At 41.8% G+C, this 19,084-nt stretch overlaps 1 protein-coding gene across 2 annotated transcripts; it reads left to right on the forward strand.

Annotated features, from left to right (window-relative positions):
• The first annotated feature begins 653 nt into the window (after positions 1-653).
• On the forward strand, positions 654-17,315 carry wbp1lb (WW domain binding protein 1-like b). Of its 2 annotated transcripts, none has more exons than XM_085788702.1 (4): positions 654-1,092; positions 7,861-7,963; positions 10,438-10,599; positions 13,624-17,315. In XM_085788702.1, exons 1-4 carry the CDS (start codon positions 1,006-1,008, stop codon positions 14,478-14,480), a joined length of 1,209 nt encoding a protein of 402 aa, XP_085644828.1. In that variant the 5' UTR covers positions 654-1,005; the 3' UTR covers positions 14,481-17,315. The 2 variants fall into 2 exon arrangements, with proteins under 2 accessions (XP_085644828.1, XP_085644896.1); XM_085788770.1 differs by lacking the exon at positions 654-1,092 and adding an exon at positions 5,585-5,740.
• The last annotated feature ends 1,769 nt before the right edge of the window (positions 17,316-19,084 follow it).

Here is a 19,084-nt window from a genome sequence, read left to right on the forward strand (position 1 = left end):
GTGCCCAACCCAGAAGCCTAATATAAAGGAATGAAAGTAATGATTTGAACAGAACATTGATGTTGAATTTGTATGGTCAGTTTCTGAATTTAGCTGTGTAACAAGGAAATCATGGAAAAAACAACAACATATATGACAAATGTCAGTTTGTAAAACTTTAAAGGGTGAAATTTTATCACCGTCAGACATACACAACAGGCAGCAAAAGTGTCAAATGTGTCTCCAATGTTCATTGGGTTACACTGAAACCATCTGCAGGGCTTGATACCGCTAGAGAAAAGTGAAAATATGATTGAGCATGTTGGGTGGCCTCGCCCTTTTAAGGCATTTTTAATTAGGGAGGGCTTGTTATAGTATATTTTAATGACAAAAACAATAAAACACACTGAATGGAAATATCAGATCTCCTCCCTGTCATTTTATTAGTGCACATGAGTTTGACATAGAGGGTGTAAATTAGACTGCCTTTTAACACTCCTCACTCTGGATAAAGTCCAGTAAGAGGACTCATAAAGGACATGACTGTGTTTTGAACATGTGAAAAGGAAGGAGGGGAAGCCAGGAAGATAACAAGGCCATGCACCGGAGACGCACCGACCAGCGATTGGTCAGCCGCTTCCCCAGTAGGCTCGGGCTTTGTCCAATCGCGGGCCAGTCCGCAAAACGAGTGGCGATTAACGCAACGGTACGCACATCACGTTGCGCACATGGATCGGGTCGACGAGCCCACGCCACACCCAGCAGACCGAGGCAGAGAAGTGCCTGTGCCGGAGGAGCGGCTTGTGTAACAGCTGTATGAGCCAGTGGCACCGACAGCAGCCACCAGTTGCGCCAGCACCGTGTGCCTTGTTGAAATGTCCAGTACGCAGAGGAGGCGGCGCGTGCAGCGGCCTCTCAGCGCGACAGGGGCCGAGAACTAGTAGACGATACTCGGGACACAGTTTGTCGAACAGCGGTGTTTACATGCTCGTGTTTTCACCGTAGCCGTAGCCACTTCCCGGAGGAATGAGAGGCGTATGTTCGGCTCTTAAAATGGGATTGTTTTTGCACGCTGTCGGCTCTGTCACCCCCACCGAGTCCGCAGTAGACAGGGTAAGGTTGAGCAGTCACAAAAACAAGGCTCTTTACTGGGCTGTTAGCTTGCTAGTTAACACCTGGCTAAGTTAGCAAACTGTCCAACCAAAGGAAATGTAGCTTAGCGAGTCCTGTCATTACTGCAGCGTGTTACATCTGCTGTCGTTAGATATAGTTAAACTCTTCGTGTGTTCAGACGGAGAGTAGCGTGCTCTCCCAGGCTCGGCTCTTAGCTGCTGCAGCTAATGCACCTAGCACAGCTGAGGTGAACGGACTGTCAGAGCTGGGCCTTGCTCTCTGCTCTGCTCTCTTGTGTTTATGGTAGAGGGTTGACATTTTAGCCACAAGTGAGTTGCATAAATAAGAAAAGCAGCTCTTCAGGTATGAGCACAGACACACACTGTAACAAAGAAGTGGTTCCTAAGTCCTATCTGTGCCAGCAAAACAGAAATCACTTCTTTTATTATTTTATCTGTTTAGCCAATCAGTGTCAAGATGTTATTGTTGTTGTGTTGGAATTGATAAAGTTATAACTTATTAGCAACAGCAACCATCTCAGAGTTCAATTTTTAATGACAAAATAACGTTATTCAAGGAGAATTATCACTGTATTAATAGTGTAATTATAATTAGTAGTGTTATTATTATGGTTATGAAAAAACATACAAGACACAAACACACATAATTACGGTGTGTTTGAAGGGCAGTGATGGTGTTTGGGTATATAACTATACTCTAAATCCACACCTTTGAGTCGATGAAACCAGTTTGAAATCATTTCCCATTCTCAAAGCTGCAGCAGAGATCATTTTAAAAAATCCCCTGTTGGACTCTATACATATTTCCGGTACATGCAGTGGGTGCACTATAATATTACTGTGTTTGTTATGATTACACATACCCTTGTATAATTTGAGTGGGTGGGTGAATGTCAGCATCCGGTGCTGGTTCTTATCAGCATTTGTATTTCATGCAATATAGGGTATATTTAGTCAGGAATTATCCACATCATATGACTGCTTAGTGTAGAGAATGTAAAGGGCATGCATTTCATGTGTTTTTGATATGCAAGGGATTTATATGAAAAGCAGACAAAGTGTGATGAAGAGGAAACCACAAACTTGCATACAACTTGCAAAGTAAGGGAAGTGTATGACTTCATAAAGCACAGCAGGTTAATATTGTATCAAGATTTTTTGTGGCAACACTAAAGAGATTGGGTAACGGCACTTTGCATTCTTGTGGTTCACAGATATAACAACTTCTTGATGAGTGAGACGAAAAAAGAAAACATTAGAAATCGAATACAGTTGAAAACATTTAATAGATCATTAACATCCTCTGCACTGCTGCTGATCAAAATGTGCAGATGTTAATCCATACTGTAGCATATCAGCCAGCTTGCCAGAGAGTTGTGTGGTCATTACTGTAAATGTCAGCTGTTTGTCCTGAGAAAACATTTTGACTATGACCTATATCAGAACCTGAGCAGTCCATTCATACAAGATAGCACCCTCTTTGTTTTCTATGTGCTAAAATATGAAGTTAAAGTCCCTGTGCTCTTAAAGAACAATGCTTCTGAGCCTCTGAAGACATCGAGGCATAAAATCTAATGGATTCTGCTTTTTTTCCCCCAGTTACCACTGTTACCACATGCAGTATAGCCAAAGTTTGACTATTCTCAATTATTGGCCATCTTGAACTTTCAAGGCCATATGAATTCTGCCACTGTGATTCAGTGACTGTTGTCTCATAAAGAAGAGAAATATACAGTCTTGATACATCCCTTTTTTTTCAAGGGATTAGCAGGGGTCACATTAACCAAATATGTCCAGTCACTGACCTAAGTCTTTTCACTGTGAGTGGAAAATCTGAAACCCATCTTGACAGATTAGAGCAGAGCTAGAAGACATGTTCTGTGGCATCATGCCCATGTAGGTAGTAACACATCTCATTGTGTGTGTGCTGACAGTGTGTTGGGCACTGGAGACCTTGGAGCACACCTGTGAGGGCTGCAGCCAAGCTCTTGGTGCAAAAGGAGCACATGCAGTGGGATTTTTGCCGGTGCTTGCAGAGTGGTGAAGTCTCATGTTCAGAGAGTCTTGTCGACTTCTGATCACTTTCCTGGCGGAAACTTTATACCCAATGATCAAAACTCTAGCGCTGTCTTTATTCCAGTCTCCATCGTAGCAGCAGAGCATGAGTTCAGCCTTCAGAAGAAAGTTACAGCCATGAGAGGTTGTCTGTAAGGCAATGATGAGCACTTTTATAGGTTAGTCACAAAGAGCAAACTCTTTCACTTTGCCATTTGAGCTTTGATCATTAGTTGATAAGTGGATTGAACTCAAACTATCTTGCAAATATTTAGATATTTAATTGTTTTGATTTTTCCAAGCAAAAATGTCAAAACTCTTTTTGGACCAAGTTCCTAAATTAGATAATTTATCTGTCCTTTTCTTAAATCATTGAAAAATGAATATTTTCAGAAAGAAACACCTTGTGCTCTAGAATATGTCACTTTTTTTCTCAATTTTGCCATTTTGTAGTCCAAAATCTAGATAAATAAAGTGAGATTCATCAGTACTGAAAACAAGAGACCATCTTATGATGGCCTCTCGCCAGTTACCAGTCACCATGCTGACATCTTAACACTTTAATTCACTCATGGGTCAGACCAAAATTGGTCTTGATTTTTATTTTAACCACAACAGTGTGTGGCTGCATTTTGCACAGCTGTGACACCATCACAGTGATAAACATCTGTCCACAGATAAACACTTGTCATCAAAGCTGTGGTACTGCGGCTCCTGCTGCCTTTCTATTAGATGACTGGCATGCGACTACAAGCTGAATACAATACCAACTATGGATGGTAATAACTGTTACAGCGCTAAAGAAATGTGGATTGCAGCTGTTTTAAGTAGCACAGCTTGTCTTGGTAAGATGTTGACGTTGAAGTCCAGTCATCCAATGTTCTGCTTGACCCTTGGCTGCAGTGTCTGGTTACTGGAAATGTTGGCGATAGCCCTCACTGAGCAACAACAGCCCTCTGTCAGCGGAGTCATTTAATAGTTACAGCTGGAGTTTGTCTAACTCTTGTGAAGCTTTAGCCTCAGGCCAACACACTGGATGTTCTAACTTTTGAGATAAAAATTTATCAGCTCACAAGCTCGTTAGCTGTTGGAATTTAAAGATGCTCCTCACAGGAGCGTATGGGACAGATAGCACAGCAGTGATTTGTTCCACATCATCTCAAAGACTTAAGTAGGAGCAGCTTTGTTTGCTGGAGGACAGGTTAATAAAGAAGGGGTCACCGAGGTCTTTGCGTGCATCGGCTAACTTTGCCAAGTCCTACAGGCCGGTGCTAAGTGGATCAGCTCCGACCGTGCAGTCAAGAATTAACTAAGAACTGTAGCCACTTATCTCCAGGAGCAGCATTCGATAGTCACCGGGGGGATTATTGAACTGTTCTCATAGTCTGCTCATTTCAACAGCTTCTCATTATTTAAGGCTGATTATTTTCTAATGCACCAATCATTTCTGGGACGGTAACCAAACCCGCTTTTAATCTGGCCGTACGGCATGGGAGAGGAGGATATTTTCATTGTTGCCTGTTTGGGACGGAGACAGAGGAATCTAGTCTGCCCGGATTCTTTACTCTGCCGCTGTCTGTCAGGAGAAGTAAATACGAACAGTTAGAAATGTTCTCAATCTCAGATGACCTAGATTTTTTTTCAGGTTCAGCTGTTTTTATTGATTGACTGTCACTTTTCCAGCAACACAAGTTATTGTGCGGGGTCACATGCCTGTTAAAGATTAGAGGGGGCACTTTTTTTTTTTCTGTATGAAGGCCTGTTTGTGAGAACCCGAGCTCCTTCCTTCTGTACGCCGTTGCCTTTTTTGCAGCACAGACTGAGGACCCAAAAAACTAGATGGCTATCTGTATCAAATTGCAGAAAGGGGGTCCAGCCTGCCTCAGCACAGAGCATGTGGTGCAGAATAGTTAGTGAGCAACAGCTTAAAGTTATCAGAGACAAAGCGGAGGGAACAGAACATCATGTGTTTATCACAGAGAATGAAATGCAGGGGTTTAAAAAAAAAAAAAAAAAGCATGTCACGTTGATAAAAGATGAAACGGCTGATGAGGAATGATTAATCCGTGGCTACATTTAATGTCAGCAGTTTTGGTTTGTGCTGATCCGGCGCGTCGCAGTGTGTGTGTGTGTGTGTGTGTGTGTGTGACAGATCATTCCTGCGTTACTGTTCTGTGTGTGGATTTCTCAGTGCTTTTCTTGCCCTTCTCTCTCTCTCCTCGCCTGTGTGTGTGTACGCCTTATTATCATGCTGCTTATGAGGCGCTCGCTCTCCACTCAGCCACTGCTTGGAAATTTCCGTAGAGCAATCCTCGTCCGCTGTTTGGACCTGGGTTGGAGTGGGGGGGTGAGGGAGTGTGTTTGTGCCTGTGGGTGTGGGTGGTTAGGGTGGACAGGGAGGGAGAGAGAGAGAGAGGGAGAGAGGGAGGCAAGGAGGGAGAGAGTGAGAGTATGTTTGAGAGCTGTTTGACTTTTCTCTTCTGTGGTATAATGACCCATGAGGTGGAGGGGACTTGTCTGAGATTTTTGGACCCTGGATCATCATCATGACTCTCAATCTGGGACCTGCACTGGTAATCCAAACAGAGAAGACTGCTTAGAAGTATAATGGGTAGCTAATCATTAAGCTTATCTAGAAGAAAAACATCTGAAGGATCTTCCCTGGAAAAATCCACAGTCCTTTCTCATGCAGGGATTTTGATAACAGGGCTCCCTTTGTCTTTTTTGGCTCTATGTTGATCTGTCTGGTCTTTGCAACTTTAACTTTTCACAGGTATGATAGCAATAGGCTCAATATGGTAACTTTAAATGTCACATTACAGTTGAGGCAGATGCCCCGTGGAGGAGGGGGGGGGGGGGGACTGTTGGGTCCGATACAATCTGACATTTCCAAAGGTCTGAATAGTTCTCAGCTAAACTTTTAGATCGAAATAGTGTTTTAGATCTCGGGCGACATACTGAGTGGTTTTGTACTGGCTGCTGCTCAAAAATTTGCACTTGATATGGGCCTTAAACACTGCTGAAATTCTAGCAGCTTACCAGCACAAGTGGCTAGGACTTGTTTACTCCAGATCCATAGCTAAGTATAAATGTTGGCTACAACATGTCTGCAGTGTAATCATTCTTATACCAGTTCTTGGCATGTTAAAAAAAAATGCAGCGTCCTAATTCTGTGCACAGAAAGTCTGCTTCATGTTTAAAGGGACAACGAGGAGTTTCTCTATCGGCAGAACGAAGAATTCATCATAATCATCATAATCATATTAATGTGGATGAATCTACGCTACCTACACTTGTTAATGGGCCCATTTTCGATAAATATATCGTTTTGTCTCTATCGTTATTTTGTTATTATTAGTGGTGGCGGAAATACTGGGCGAGTCGACCAGCGTTTCTTTACTTTCGGTTTCGCGGCGAGTCATGAGAATAACACCGCCGAATCGCCGTTTATGTTCGGAACTACGACGGTATGTGATCGTCTTCGAACCTCTGACTTTAATTCTTGATGAATGAAAACATGAGTCTGTCTTGCGCCGGTCAAAGAATTTCACGGTGCGCACGGCGGCTCATAAATGTAGTGGAAAAACACTTCGCTTTTCCAAAACTCCTCGTTGTCCCTTTAATTCTATCGTTTACTATTTTTTGTAGTTTTTGTGCAAGAGATATATTATATTGTTATATTTTCTCACATTAGACCTTCTGAAGATGAACTCCTTTATAAGACAGCTTGGAGTAGTGCATCCATCTCCAATGTGCATTGCATTGTGGGACGGTAGTGTACATCGACAGCAGGACAGAAAATAAGAACACTTTATCGACTTTTTTAAAATGAGAAATCAAAATGTCCATTGTAAAAATAGCCTTTTGTTTCTGTTTTAATTTTACAGTTGATTCAAATTGTAGGCAAATAGTGGGCGACAAGTACCGTCAATTAGAAAACTACTAAATTTTTAACAGGATAATGGTGATTGTATTTAACAAATGATAATTAAAGCTGAAGATGAAGTGAGCTGTCATATTTTTTCTAATTTTCTATAGTCACAATGAGATCATAAGTGATCGTTGTCGTGCAAATCTGATATTGTGACAGCTCCAGTTTGAATGAAAAATGTGAGGATTAGTATGAGTCAATCTGGACACTTAACTGAAACCAGTTACAAGTGATTGATACATGACATCCAAACAGCGTAATAATGTTTATATTAATCCTAACGACCACTGCATATTCACTTTCTCAGGGTGAAGTTGGTCCTCTGCTAAAGTGTCCAATTGAAAAATGACTTTCCACTCTGTACAGCAATGATGTAGCTACATGTCGCATCTCAAGATGAACCAGCAGTGTTTTAGCCTGTGTCATCATAACAATAGTATTTCCCAGATAAATGATATTTTGGCAGCTGTGTGTCAGGAAGTAGAGTCGATCCTCTGATAATCCAGAATCAAGCCTCAGATGCTCCTCACCTTGTTTAGTAGGTCACTGTCTGTTTGTGTGAATAATAAATGAGAGGCAGGTTATGAAGCGCTTCAGCTGAAAGAGCTCCATAAATGCAGGCACTTTGAATTTTTTTTTTAATTCTTACTTTGCCATGCACATTGTAACCAGATTCCTCAAGTTGTTTTATTTTTCCAAAGTTCAGATGTTGATAATACGTTCCTTTTTTAAGTGACCATGTTTCCTCTGCATGTCTTCCAGAGCCTACTGCACTGTGAGGGCGTGAACAACCAGAGCTACGTCTGTGAGTCGGGACACTGCTGCGGAGAGTCTCAGTGCTGCAGCTACTACTATGAGCTCTGGTGTAAGTATCTGGTTCTTCCTTCTTTTGTCTCCTCGCCCTTCCCTTTACTCAAGATTTGACAGAACTGACCTTTTTGATGTTTAATGACTGTGATGATATAGTTGGTGATTCACCATAGCCCCAGGAGGAGCAGAGAGTACAATAGACTAGATCATAAGGGGAGAAACCCAGAGCTGCATCCTCCTGAATTATTTGTCTGAGAGCAAAGTCCAGTGGGTGTGATACATGTCGGTAACTGTAGATGAGCGTCTTGGTCTGGAATAATTAGAAGTAAAGTTGGAAACGTTACAGTACAACACACAACTACGCTGTGTTTGGCAAATGTGCCTATTGCCATAATCCCTATAGTTATAGGATTAGGTTCATTACCTTTAATTATTGGTGCATGCTGTTTTGAGATCCGTCGGGCAGAGACACGAGCTGCTCGGCTAACACAATGGAGGTAACGGTACAGGTCCCATGTCCCTCATCAAACTCATCAAATACACAATCCAACAACTCCAAAATGCTCTAATGGAGAAGTTGTGACCTGCACATTCATCACGCTATGAAATAATCATATATGTAACATTATGACACATGAAGCAAATACTCAGAAGCCGTGTCTGGGATGTAGTTCCGGCTACGCATTTGCCGCGAAAACAACTATGTATCATAATGTTACTTTATTATTTCATAGCATGGTGGGTGAATGTACAAGTCACAACTTCTTCACGAGAGCGTTTTGGAGTTGTTGGATTGTGTATTTGATGAGTTTTGAGGGACAGGGGACCTGTACCATTCACCTCCATTGTGTTCACTGAGCAGCTCACGTCTCTGCCCCGCGGATCTCAAAACAACATGCATCGATAATTAAAGGTAATGAACCTACTGCTATGACTAAAGGGATTATAGCAACAGGTGAATTTGCCAAAATTTTGAACTATCCCTTTAAACAAAATGTTGGTCCCATGTTAATTTGTTTTTTCTTGTTTGTTGTGCACTTTGAGTCAGTAACATTAGTTAATAATCAAAAATAAAGTATTGAAATATCTTAAATAAAAGAGGTTACAATAGTTATTGATTATGCAGGATTCCATTGAGAGACTGTGTAATACGATAGAATACAAACCGCTCTGAAGTCAGCTTGTGTCCTTGGACCGACCTCTCCAGCATGCAGGACTGGACAAGAGCCCAATTACAGACATTATGAATCTCGCATTAAACCAGACGGACTCGCACCATGTCACTTTTCTAATACGGAATACAAACACGCAATATATCCAACACATCTGACATACATTAATATTGGCCACAGTGTCACCCTCATTAATCTGTGCTACTAAGCCTGACACAGTTGGAGTGGTCGGGACTATTTTTCCGTGCGGGAGCAGTGTGGGTTGTTTGTCAGGTAGGATAAATCTGAAGTTACTGTTGGGTGATTTACAGTAGAGCTGGTTTTGTAATTGACTTTCACAGTACAAACACATTTGGGTTGGTAAGAGTCACAATGTCTGTAATTCAGCTCTCGTCCAGTCCCGCACACCGGAGAGGAGAGGTTGATCCAAGGACAAATGCTGAGACCTGCAGCCGGTGCAGGTTCTCACAAACCAGCCACATTCAACCTGACTGCAGGTATGACACAGTCGCTCCGTCACTGTCAGACATTTGTTGAAACTTGTGGCATTCTTATATCTTGATGTATCTGTAAAGGACATCAAGAGAGCAAAGATGCACTGCACAGTATAGTTTACATTCTTATTCCTCAGACAAAAGGCTGCCTCAGCCCGTAGTCCTTGAAGTGAAGTTCTCCACATTTTTCCGCGTAGACGTAGCGGCGTGTGGACTTCAGACAGCCAGTAAACACAAACTGGAGTAGTTTCCGAAGCCTGACTCAGTTTTGGTTTTCTGCTGCTGTTTAGACTGGACTCTAGATAGCACAGTTTCACAAATAATTCCTTTGAAGAATATTAGGACTTCACTTATTGGAAAAGCACAAAATGTTCTCAAACAAACGCGTTTAAGCGACTTCCTCTAAATGCATTTCATTATTTTGGTCCTAAGATTTGAACATTTTTGTATTTGCATCTATTGACATTTTTCCCAAAACATGTGCCCTATGTCTATGTGGCAAAGTGGCAAATGATTAAATAAAAAAAAAATAGAATAATGTTGCCGTATGTTACATAATGCAGTAGATATAGTATACAAGCATGTGGATGTTTCACAATGTGAGAACCAGATGTAGGCAGTATTTGATCTGCAGTGTTATGTTTGTGTTAGCAGCAGGGGCTTGTGTTACATCACTACATCAGTACAGTTAAACATCATGGATGTTGTAGAGAGTTCAGTTTCTCCCGTGTGAGCGTGCTCGTCAGAACATGAGTTCATGTCAAAACATCAAACGACACCCTACACCTGTTTTGGTCGGAGCTCGGCTGTAAATACAACATGTCTGTGTGTTGAATTCACCCCCCCCCCCTTCCCTCCTGCAGGGTTCTGGTTGGTGTGGGCAATCATCTTCATTTTGAGCTGCTGCTGCGTGTGTCACCATCGCCGCACCAAACACCGGCTGCAGCAACAACAACGGCAGCACGAGATCAACCTCATAGCTTACCGTGAAGCACACAACTATCCCTCTGTGCCCTTCTACTTCAGTAAGAGCTGCTGATCATATTTTGTACTATTTGCATTTACTTACATACAGGTGCATCTCAATAAATTAGAATATCATGTAAAAGTCCATTTCTAGTAATTCAATTACAATAACCCCAATCAAGTATTGAGTGCACATAGATGGACATACTTTTCAGAAGGCCAACGTTTCCATATCAAAAATGCATTTTTTTTAACTGGTCTTTTGTAATATTCAAATTTTAGGACTTCATATAACCCATAATCATTACAATTAAAAGAAATTAAATCAATAAAGACATGAAATGTTCCATTCTGTGTGTAATGGATCCATATAATGTACTGTATTAGTTTCACTTTTTGAATTGAATTACTGACATAAATGAACTTTTCCATGATATTCTAATTTATTGAGATGCACCTGTATATGAACTCTCTGTAAGTATGACCTAGCTTTAAAGGGATAGTTCAACATTTTAGAAAATTGGCCCATTGCCATAGTCCCTATAGTCATAGCAGTAGGTTTGTTACCTTTGAACTCATCAAATACACAATCCAAAACGCTCTGGTGGACAAGTTGTAACCTGCACATTCACCACGGTATGAAATAATTATGAGGCAAATGCAGAGACTGCCCCCGACGGGAACGTGCATCAGCAGGTTTTGCATGAATTTACCTCTAAAACAACTCTGTCTCGTAACATTCTGTTATTATCTCATAGCGTGGTAAATGTGCAGGTCACAACTTGTCCACCAGAGCGTTTTGGAGTTGTTGGATTGTGTATTTGATGAGTTTAATGAGGGAAACCAAGAAATCCCATTAGCCTCCATAGCGTAGCTCTGAGCAGCTCACGGCTCTGCTCCGGCTTGCACCAACAACTAAAGGTAACAAACCTACTGCTATGACTATAGGAATTATGACAATGGGCCAATTTGCCAAAATGTTGAACTATCCCTTTAACAGCATTTCAATGTCTCTTTTTCTGCTCAGCTGCCACCCTAATGTTCTGTTCTTCTCAGTCTCATCATTCTCATTTGCTTTGTTTCCACTTAAATGAACAAATACTTCCCATAAAGCCACTGTATGCAACCTGCTCAGCATCAGCAACAGGCAGAAAATGTTCACAGCTAGATGGAAAACACAGGAGTGTTAAGCTGGTAGAGAGGAGATGGTGGAAACCAAAACATTAAATAAAGTGAATATTGGACTTGCACATTCGCCAGGTGGCCAGAGACCCAACTCTAAATGAATGTCCCTCCATGTCTGTTGGATGTGTAAATAGGTAACTCTCTGCTGCCACACAGAAAACATTATTCTTACCTCGGTAAATATGATGTAACAGCATATACTGATAACCTTGAAAGTTTCATTTCATACCAGTGCACGTCTGTTGCAGTGCCCTACCGCGAGGCGGGGGGGGCCCCGCATGCCGTGGGGGCCCCGCCCCCGCCCGTTAAACCGAGTTTCCACCGAATCAACGGTCCTTTTTTTTTTTTTTTTTACACTGCAACATATGTTTCACGTCATGATAACTTCTGTATTTTGGCCATTCAAGCTTCCACAGTCCATAGTTCTCCTCTTTGTTTGATATTTCAAGAGACTTTTGGTTAAGTAACCATGGATAGCTCCTAGGTAGGATTGTTCTGCTGTGTTGTCGCCGCCGTCAACCCCCCCCCCCCGGTCATCGCGGCCATCGTCCCCCCCCCCCCCGCCATCACCGCCGTCATCCGCGGCCCCGCACGGTTACGTTACGGCGCTGGATGTAACAGCATATACTGATAACCTTGAAAGTTTCATTTCATACCAGTGCACGTCTGTTGAGAATGTGTATGTAAACTCTTGAGGTATTTCTTTGTTGTTGTTTTTTTTGGTTTGTTTGAACTACAGTTTCCCATCAGTAATTTTCCAGTTACGCAAAAAACAGAGGTATATAACAGTAGTGACGGGGCGAAGCGGTGGCTACTCACTCAAAGTGGTGGTGCCTGGCTCAAATGTAATGTTTGCACTGAGATCCATCCCTGGTTTCACGCAGTGTCAGAACCTTCCCCTGTTTGCATGCCCCAGTTTTCAGGAAACGGCCAGGATTGCTCTCTTGGTACTTTGCCAGTGTTGCAACATCATCTCACAGAGAACTGCAATGGCCCTCAGCACAGGATTGACCCAGAATTTGGCTTGTTTTGTCATATTTTTCTCCTATTGCGTCGGGAATGCCTGAATAGTGGTGCCGGGGGTTCAGTGAGGTCACACTGCAATTTGTAGGACTCAGAGAGATGTGTTTATTTAAGGGATAGTTCAACATTTTGGCAAATTGGCCCATTGCCATAATCCCTATAATTTTAGGAGTAAATTTGTTACCTTTAATTGTCGGTGCAAGCTATTTTTAGAACGGTGGAGCAGAGCCGTGAGCTGCTCAGAGCTACGCTACAGAGGCTAATGGGATTTCTTGGTTTCCCTCATCAAACTCATCAAATACACAATCCAACAACTCCACAACGCTCTGGTGGACAAGTTGTGACCTGCACATTCACCACACTATGAGATAATAACAGAACATTACGAGATTGAGTTGTTTTCGAAGCAAATGCAGAGACTGCTTGCTGAAGAACTGTCCCCCACGGGAACGCGTATCAGCGGTTTTGCATGAATTTACCTCGAAAACAATGTTCTGTTATTATCTCATAGCGTGGTGAATGTCACAACTTGTCCACCAGAGCGTTTTGGAGTTGTTGTTTTTTTATTTGATGAGTTTGATGAGGGAAACCAAGAAATCCCATGAGCCTCCGTAGTGTAGCTCTGAGCAGCTCACGGCTCTGCTCTGCCATTCTAAAAATAGCTTGCACCAACAATTAAAGGTAACGAACCTACTCAAAAACTATAGGGATTATGGCAATGGGTCAATTTGCCAGAATGTTGCCAAAACTATCCCTTTAAGAAAGACTAACCCACGCTTGTTTTGCAAAACATCTTCAGTTGTGTACATTTTTATCAGTGTGCATGCAAAATAATGCTTCTCCTACTTCAAGCTGTTATTCCATCTTTTCCTCAGGGTTTCTGCCAAACTACCTCCTGCCTGACTATGAAGAGGTGGTCAACCGGCCGCCGACTCCCCCCCCTCCCTACAGTGCCTTACACACAGGCCCATCCTCGGTGGCCACCAGTCCGCTGGCCTCGGAGCAGCAGGAGGGACACTGTCCGACCATCCAGCCCACTCCAGCGGCTCAAGTCTCTGACAGCCTGTGCTGCAGACCCAGCATAGAGGAGCCACAGCCTCCCACTTTAGACTTTAGGCCAAAGCCTGACAACAAGCCCATGCAGACAACACAAGATTCAGGCATGATACTGCTGTCAGACGGGCTTAGTAGGGAGGGACTCAGCAGCCAGGAAAAAAGAGGCGGAAGCGGGGAAGAGTCCTGCAAAGACCCCCTGCTGAAGGAGCTGTCAGAGGGCTGCGCCGAGGACAAAGACCGACTCCCCAACGGAAGGAGGAGGCGATTTACGGGGGACTCCGGGATCGAGGTGTGCGTGTGCAGCAGCACACGTGGGAGCGGCGGCTGCAGCGGAGCAGGAGAGACGGGTCAGGAAGGCAAGGAGCTGAGGGAGCTGGAGAGCCTGCTGGGGCGCCACGGAGACGATGAGGAGGAGGAGGAGGAGGAGGAAGGGGAGGGGGAGGAGGAGGCGGGCGACTTCTGCGACAGCTGCGGTCAGCGGGCCTCCTTCAGCGTGGAGGAGGAGCAGGCGCTGGGCGGGCCGGAGAGGCGGGCCGCACGTGGGCCCTCAGGACCCCCTCAGCCGGCTCAGCAGATAGGCAGCGGCTCGCTCCACCCCCCCGTCTGCCTCCTCCTCCACACCATCAACGAGCAGGAGGGGCCGCACCACAACGCCAGCACTGAGCCGCAGGGCTGAGACGCAGCACACACACCTTTTTGTCACCGAGGGAAGGAGAGAACACTTAGGACAGGACGTGGAGGCGCAACGCCTTCATATTCGAGCAAGTATTTATATCTAAATGCTTTCTAAGTGAGGATTTTTTTAAATGAATGTGTGCATCTTAGATAAAAACAGATGTGGGCGCAGGAAGGGAAATCTCAACTAAGAAAAGAGATCCAATGGTTTGGAAAGCCTGGTCCTCTCCACACTGGAACAGTGGCCTTAACCTGTGTATTTTGGGGTATATTAGGGCAGAGCAAGCCCTTTAACAGCCTGTGGCAATCCAGACTCATACAAACACAAACACATACACACACAGTCCTGTCAAATGTCCCTTTCATACAATGGAAGCTACTGACACAGTCAAAGACTTGATAGCTGAAGCTGTGATGTCAGAAGCGGACGTTCACTGCCCAGGACGAACGCAGCTCTCCTCTGCAACAGTTCTGCAAAGCCGTTCTTCACATATAAAAACAACTCACACACGCACACATGCACACAGCAGGAACATTTTGATGAGTACAATGTGGAATTACCACAGTGTGTGTTTATGCAAGCTGATACTGCACAGGGACACCAGAACAAGACTGTGTGGGACATCTTATTAGACTCTCGCTTCTCAAGTGCTTTTTCAGCGATTAAAAACCGCTCTGCCTCATGTCTGTTTTTGTTGCTCTCTATCTGTCCCGCTAGTGATAGTGGAGTATAAGTGCATTAACAGATCTTCATGTGAGCAGTTCCTATTTTGCACAAAATGTATTTATCCTTATAAATGAAGCTTTTGGCTAGAAAATCAAAACAAAGATTTTTTTTCATAAAATTAGTCTTAAATTGCCGTATGTGATTAGTTCCTTAGGAGTTTGTTGCAACGTCTGTGTAAAAAAAAAAAAAAAAAAAAAGACCTCTGTGAATTGTTAGTAGGGAATGCAACAAATTCTCTTTGTATACAATCATTTGTAGACTTAATTTAATGAATGTGTGTAGTATGTGCCTACCCAAAAAATGCAGAATGTTGATGAACAATAATAAGCCTCAGTGAAACTGAGAGACCATCACAAAGCAAGTAGTGAATACTTAAACCAAGAAGACAACACTGAGCTTCTGAGGGTCACAACTGAGACAGGCCACATCAGACGTGAAACTTTAGCGTCGGTTCCTTCAGTAGCTCGCCACCGTCACCAGCTGTACAGTATGAAAAACAAAGATTTATTAAAGATGACTCTTCTTGAGCTTGGATTTTCATATCATCACTTTTTTTTTTTGTTGTTACCATTTCTCAACTTTGGTATTCATTCATTAAACTTTTCCAACCTCCAGCTCCCCCAAAGAGAGAGGACTTCAGTTAACTATGTGTGATCCTGCACATTAACTGAAATTCTCTTTTTCGTTTCTGCACATAATATGTGTAACAATAAGCATTTAACCCCATGGGGCTTTTTATTTTTTATTTTTTTACAACATTTCACTGATAGCTGCAGCCTGGTCAGCGGAAAAATCCGTCTTTGTGTGGGTGAGGCAGGAGAACAGTCTAAAATGAATGCAGCTCAGCTAAAGAACGAACGAGGAAGCAAAGAAGCAGATAAGGTGATGAAATAGCCGTCTGATATTTGTCTGTGTTTTTTTCTTAATATCTAAATATCTATTTAATACAAGCTGTCACAGCAGGATGTTTCTGAGAAGCATGTTTGCTTTGTTTTTTTAAGATTGACAAAAGATTTGTGGCACACGATGTATCTGACAAGTAATTTGTATAATGTATCATGGACCTAAAACAAAGAGCATTTATTAAAAAAAACAAAAAAAAACATCAAATTAATCAAAGATTCATTTATGTATTTTATTAATTCATCAACTCATCAGTTTAAAATAACTTAAAAATCTTAAATGTTGTAAATCAAACCTCCAAATCCAAACCTTCCAGGTGCTGTAATAGTAAATATTGATTGATCATGGAAAACTGATCAGCCACAGATATCAGACATTTTTTGGTTTGCCCTCTCCCTGAGCTGCCTTTGTGTCATGGAAATGTGTTTTTTTTCCAGACATTTTCTCGGAGCACACTCAAAAATGCACACAATGCAGTTTCTACTGAGCACAACTGTTTTAGCCATCGGTCTCTGGGATTGATCTGCAGTATACACCCTAAAACAATCCAACAGAAGATGTCTCCCAAATATGTCTAGCACAAGTAAAACTGTAACATGTGAACTCTCCGTGTTGACAGTAAGATGACTGAAGCCCGGACTCACTCGAAAGTGCTTTATAAGTTAATGTTTTGTTTTTTTTGTGAACTAAAAATGTAAATGTGGTACATGTAGTACAAAGATGAGCTATTTTTCATATCAGCTGAAACCTTAAATCCTTAATGCTATGAGAAATTATTCAAACTGTATAAAATTTCAAAACCACTTTATATTTACAAATTGAGTACAATATTCTGTAACATGTTTGTGAACCAAATAGTTACTCTCATTTTATTTTTTTTTAATGAAATCATTAGCTTTACTGTTATGGACAGATTTTCTTTTTCTCATGTGGGTATTATTATTTTTTCTGTTGAAAAATACGATTTAACTTCTTATCCTGAAGATGTGTGAAGGGTACATTCGACTAACAATACAGTAGTTCATTTGTTAACAAGATCAGGGGCATCTTGCCAAAGACACTTTTTATTTCTTCACTAGTGTGCATGTGTGTGTGTGTGTAAGGTGGTTTTGCACATATTTTTTTGAATGTTCAGATCATAAGCCATTTATTACAACTACCAGGATGGATGTATGTGAAATAAACATACTCTTAAATTCAGGCAGACTGTTGTGTCGTTGTGGCTTTTTCATTACAGAGTGTACTTAAAAACTGACTGAGGTCCTGTGCTGGGAACTGTACTTGTATTTTTCAATACTTAAACTAAATAAAAAAGCAAACTGTAATATACAACATATGATTTGGACTTCATTGTCTGTGTGAGCTGTGGTTTCAGGCAGTGAGGAACAGAGAGTGCTGTTGAGATGAACTGGACTGTGAAATCCATCTGCAGACTGCAAGACGACAGGACACGCCCACTTCAGGTGATTTCGCAAAAGAATTCAATGTCATTTTTACATGTGAAGGTTGACGATCGATCTCAAGTACAGAAAAAGTTTTATTTCCACTTACTCAGCGTCTTGATAGCAGATAGTGTTTCTGCTAGACACTGAGAGAAGTGTGTATCCAATACACTGTCAACTCACATCAGTGAATCCTTTGGTAGGGGAGAATATGTATGTTGTCATGATTTTATAGTTTTTCTCAGTTGGTTTGGCTCATTTCTCTAAACAGAAATTACATTCTCAAAACTCTAAGATCATTTGGCAAAACAGTGATACAGTTCAACCACAACACCATAGATCACTTGCAAAAGCACATCTCTCTCTCAAAACAGACTTTTTGACACTCATGTGTCAAAAAACTAAATTTCCTTCCCATACAAATAGTCAGTGCCCCCAAAATGCATCGTCCCTTTGGCATCGTGTGAGCACTGCAAGTCAAAATGTTGAGATGTTTTGTCACTATGGCAGAGGACCATTGAAATCCCTCATGTCCACCTCTCAGTCTGAGCCCAGTGCTACATTGACAATAGTTATACTAGTTTTTTTTGTGTAGATAACAGAATACATAAAACATAAATAAATAAATTTAAAAAACTTTAGGGTAAGAGTAGCCTATAAGGTTTGATATCACACATTGCACTCATACTGTCAAGGAAAGGTAACCATCACACGTAAAGTAACTTCCATTCATCAGAGTAAGAAAATGTATGCAGCATAATATACTGTAATATAAACACATACACAAAAACAAGGAAAATTGTGAGTAGCCTACAGTGCTGTAAATAAATCTATGGTATTCATGGTATTATGTTCTTGGCTAATTTTGACAACTGAACAGACTATTGTGCAGGTGAGAACTTCTACAATGAAATGAGGCTGACGTGTTTTGGAGAGAACCATTAGACTGAGAATCAACAATCAGTTTAGATCAACAAGATCTATTCACTTGGAAATTGTGTTAACTGCAGGCTATCTGTACGTCATCATTTGCAAAGATGTACGAAGACATTTGCAATTTGATTAGTAAATTAATGAGTGGTTTGGACGTTTGTCCATGTTGTTTTGAGAATATAATTTCTGTTTTCAAAAAATGAGCCAAACCAATGGAGAAAAACTGTAACATCTCACATTTTAATGCTGATGGCAACAGCCAGAAACTTTTTTTTTTTTCAGCTTATTCTCATGGGCACTTTGACTGAACCTCTTTAAATGTGGCTCAGACATTCACGTGGGCTCGAGGATGAACTGATTAGATTCTGATAGTCAAAGGTCAAGGTCATGGTGACATCATAAAACATGGTTTTGGCCTTGTGAACACAAAATCTTTAAAAAACAGAAAGGGTTTTGGCAGGGGCATACAAATGTAAGGTGGTGATTCTAGTTAGATTCAAGATTCATTTATTTGCCATTTTATGTTTAAACATAATTGGAACGTTCTGTGGTGATGTGTGTGTGTTCATTTCTTTTCACATAAATAAATAAGTGCATGAC

This window comes from Trachurus japonicus, chromosome 1 (assembly GCF_045865225.1).
Source record: "Trachurus japonicus isolate A0001 chromosome 1, Traja_1.0".
Lineage (NCBI taxonomy): Eukaryota > Metazoa > Chordata > Actinopteri > Carangiformes > Carangidae > Trachurus > Trachurus japonicus.

What these genes read in the sequence shown, in the direction of transcription:
- wbp1lb (XM_085788702.1), top strand. Translation starts at nt 1,006, where the DNA reads ATGAGAGGCGTATGTTCGGCTCTTAAAATGGGATTGTTTTTGCACGCT. An exon ending in CCGAGTCCGCAGTAGACAGG is followed by an intron (nt 1,093 to 7,860) that starts GTAAGGTTGAGC and finishes CATGTCTTCCAG; the next exon opens with AGCCTACTGCACTGTGAGGG. An exon ending in CTACTACTATGAGCTCTGGT is followed by an intron (nt 7,964 to 10,437) that starts GTAAGTATCTGG and finishes TCCCTCCTGCAG; the next exon opens with GGTTCTGGTTGGTGTGGGCA.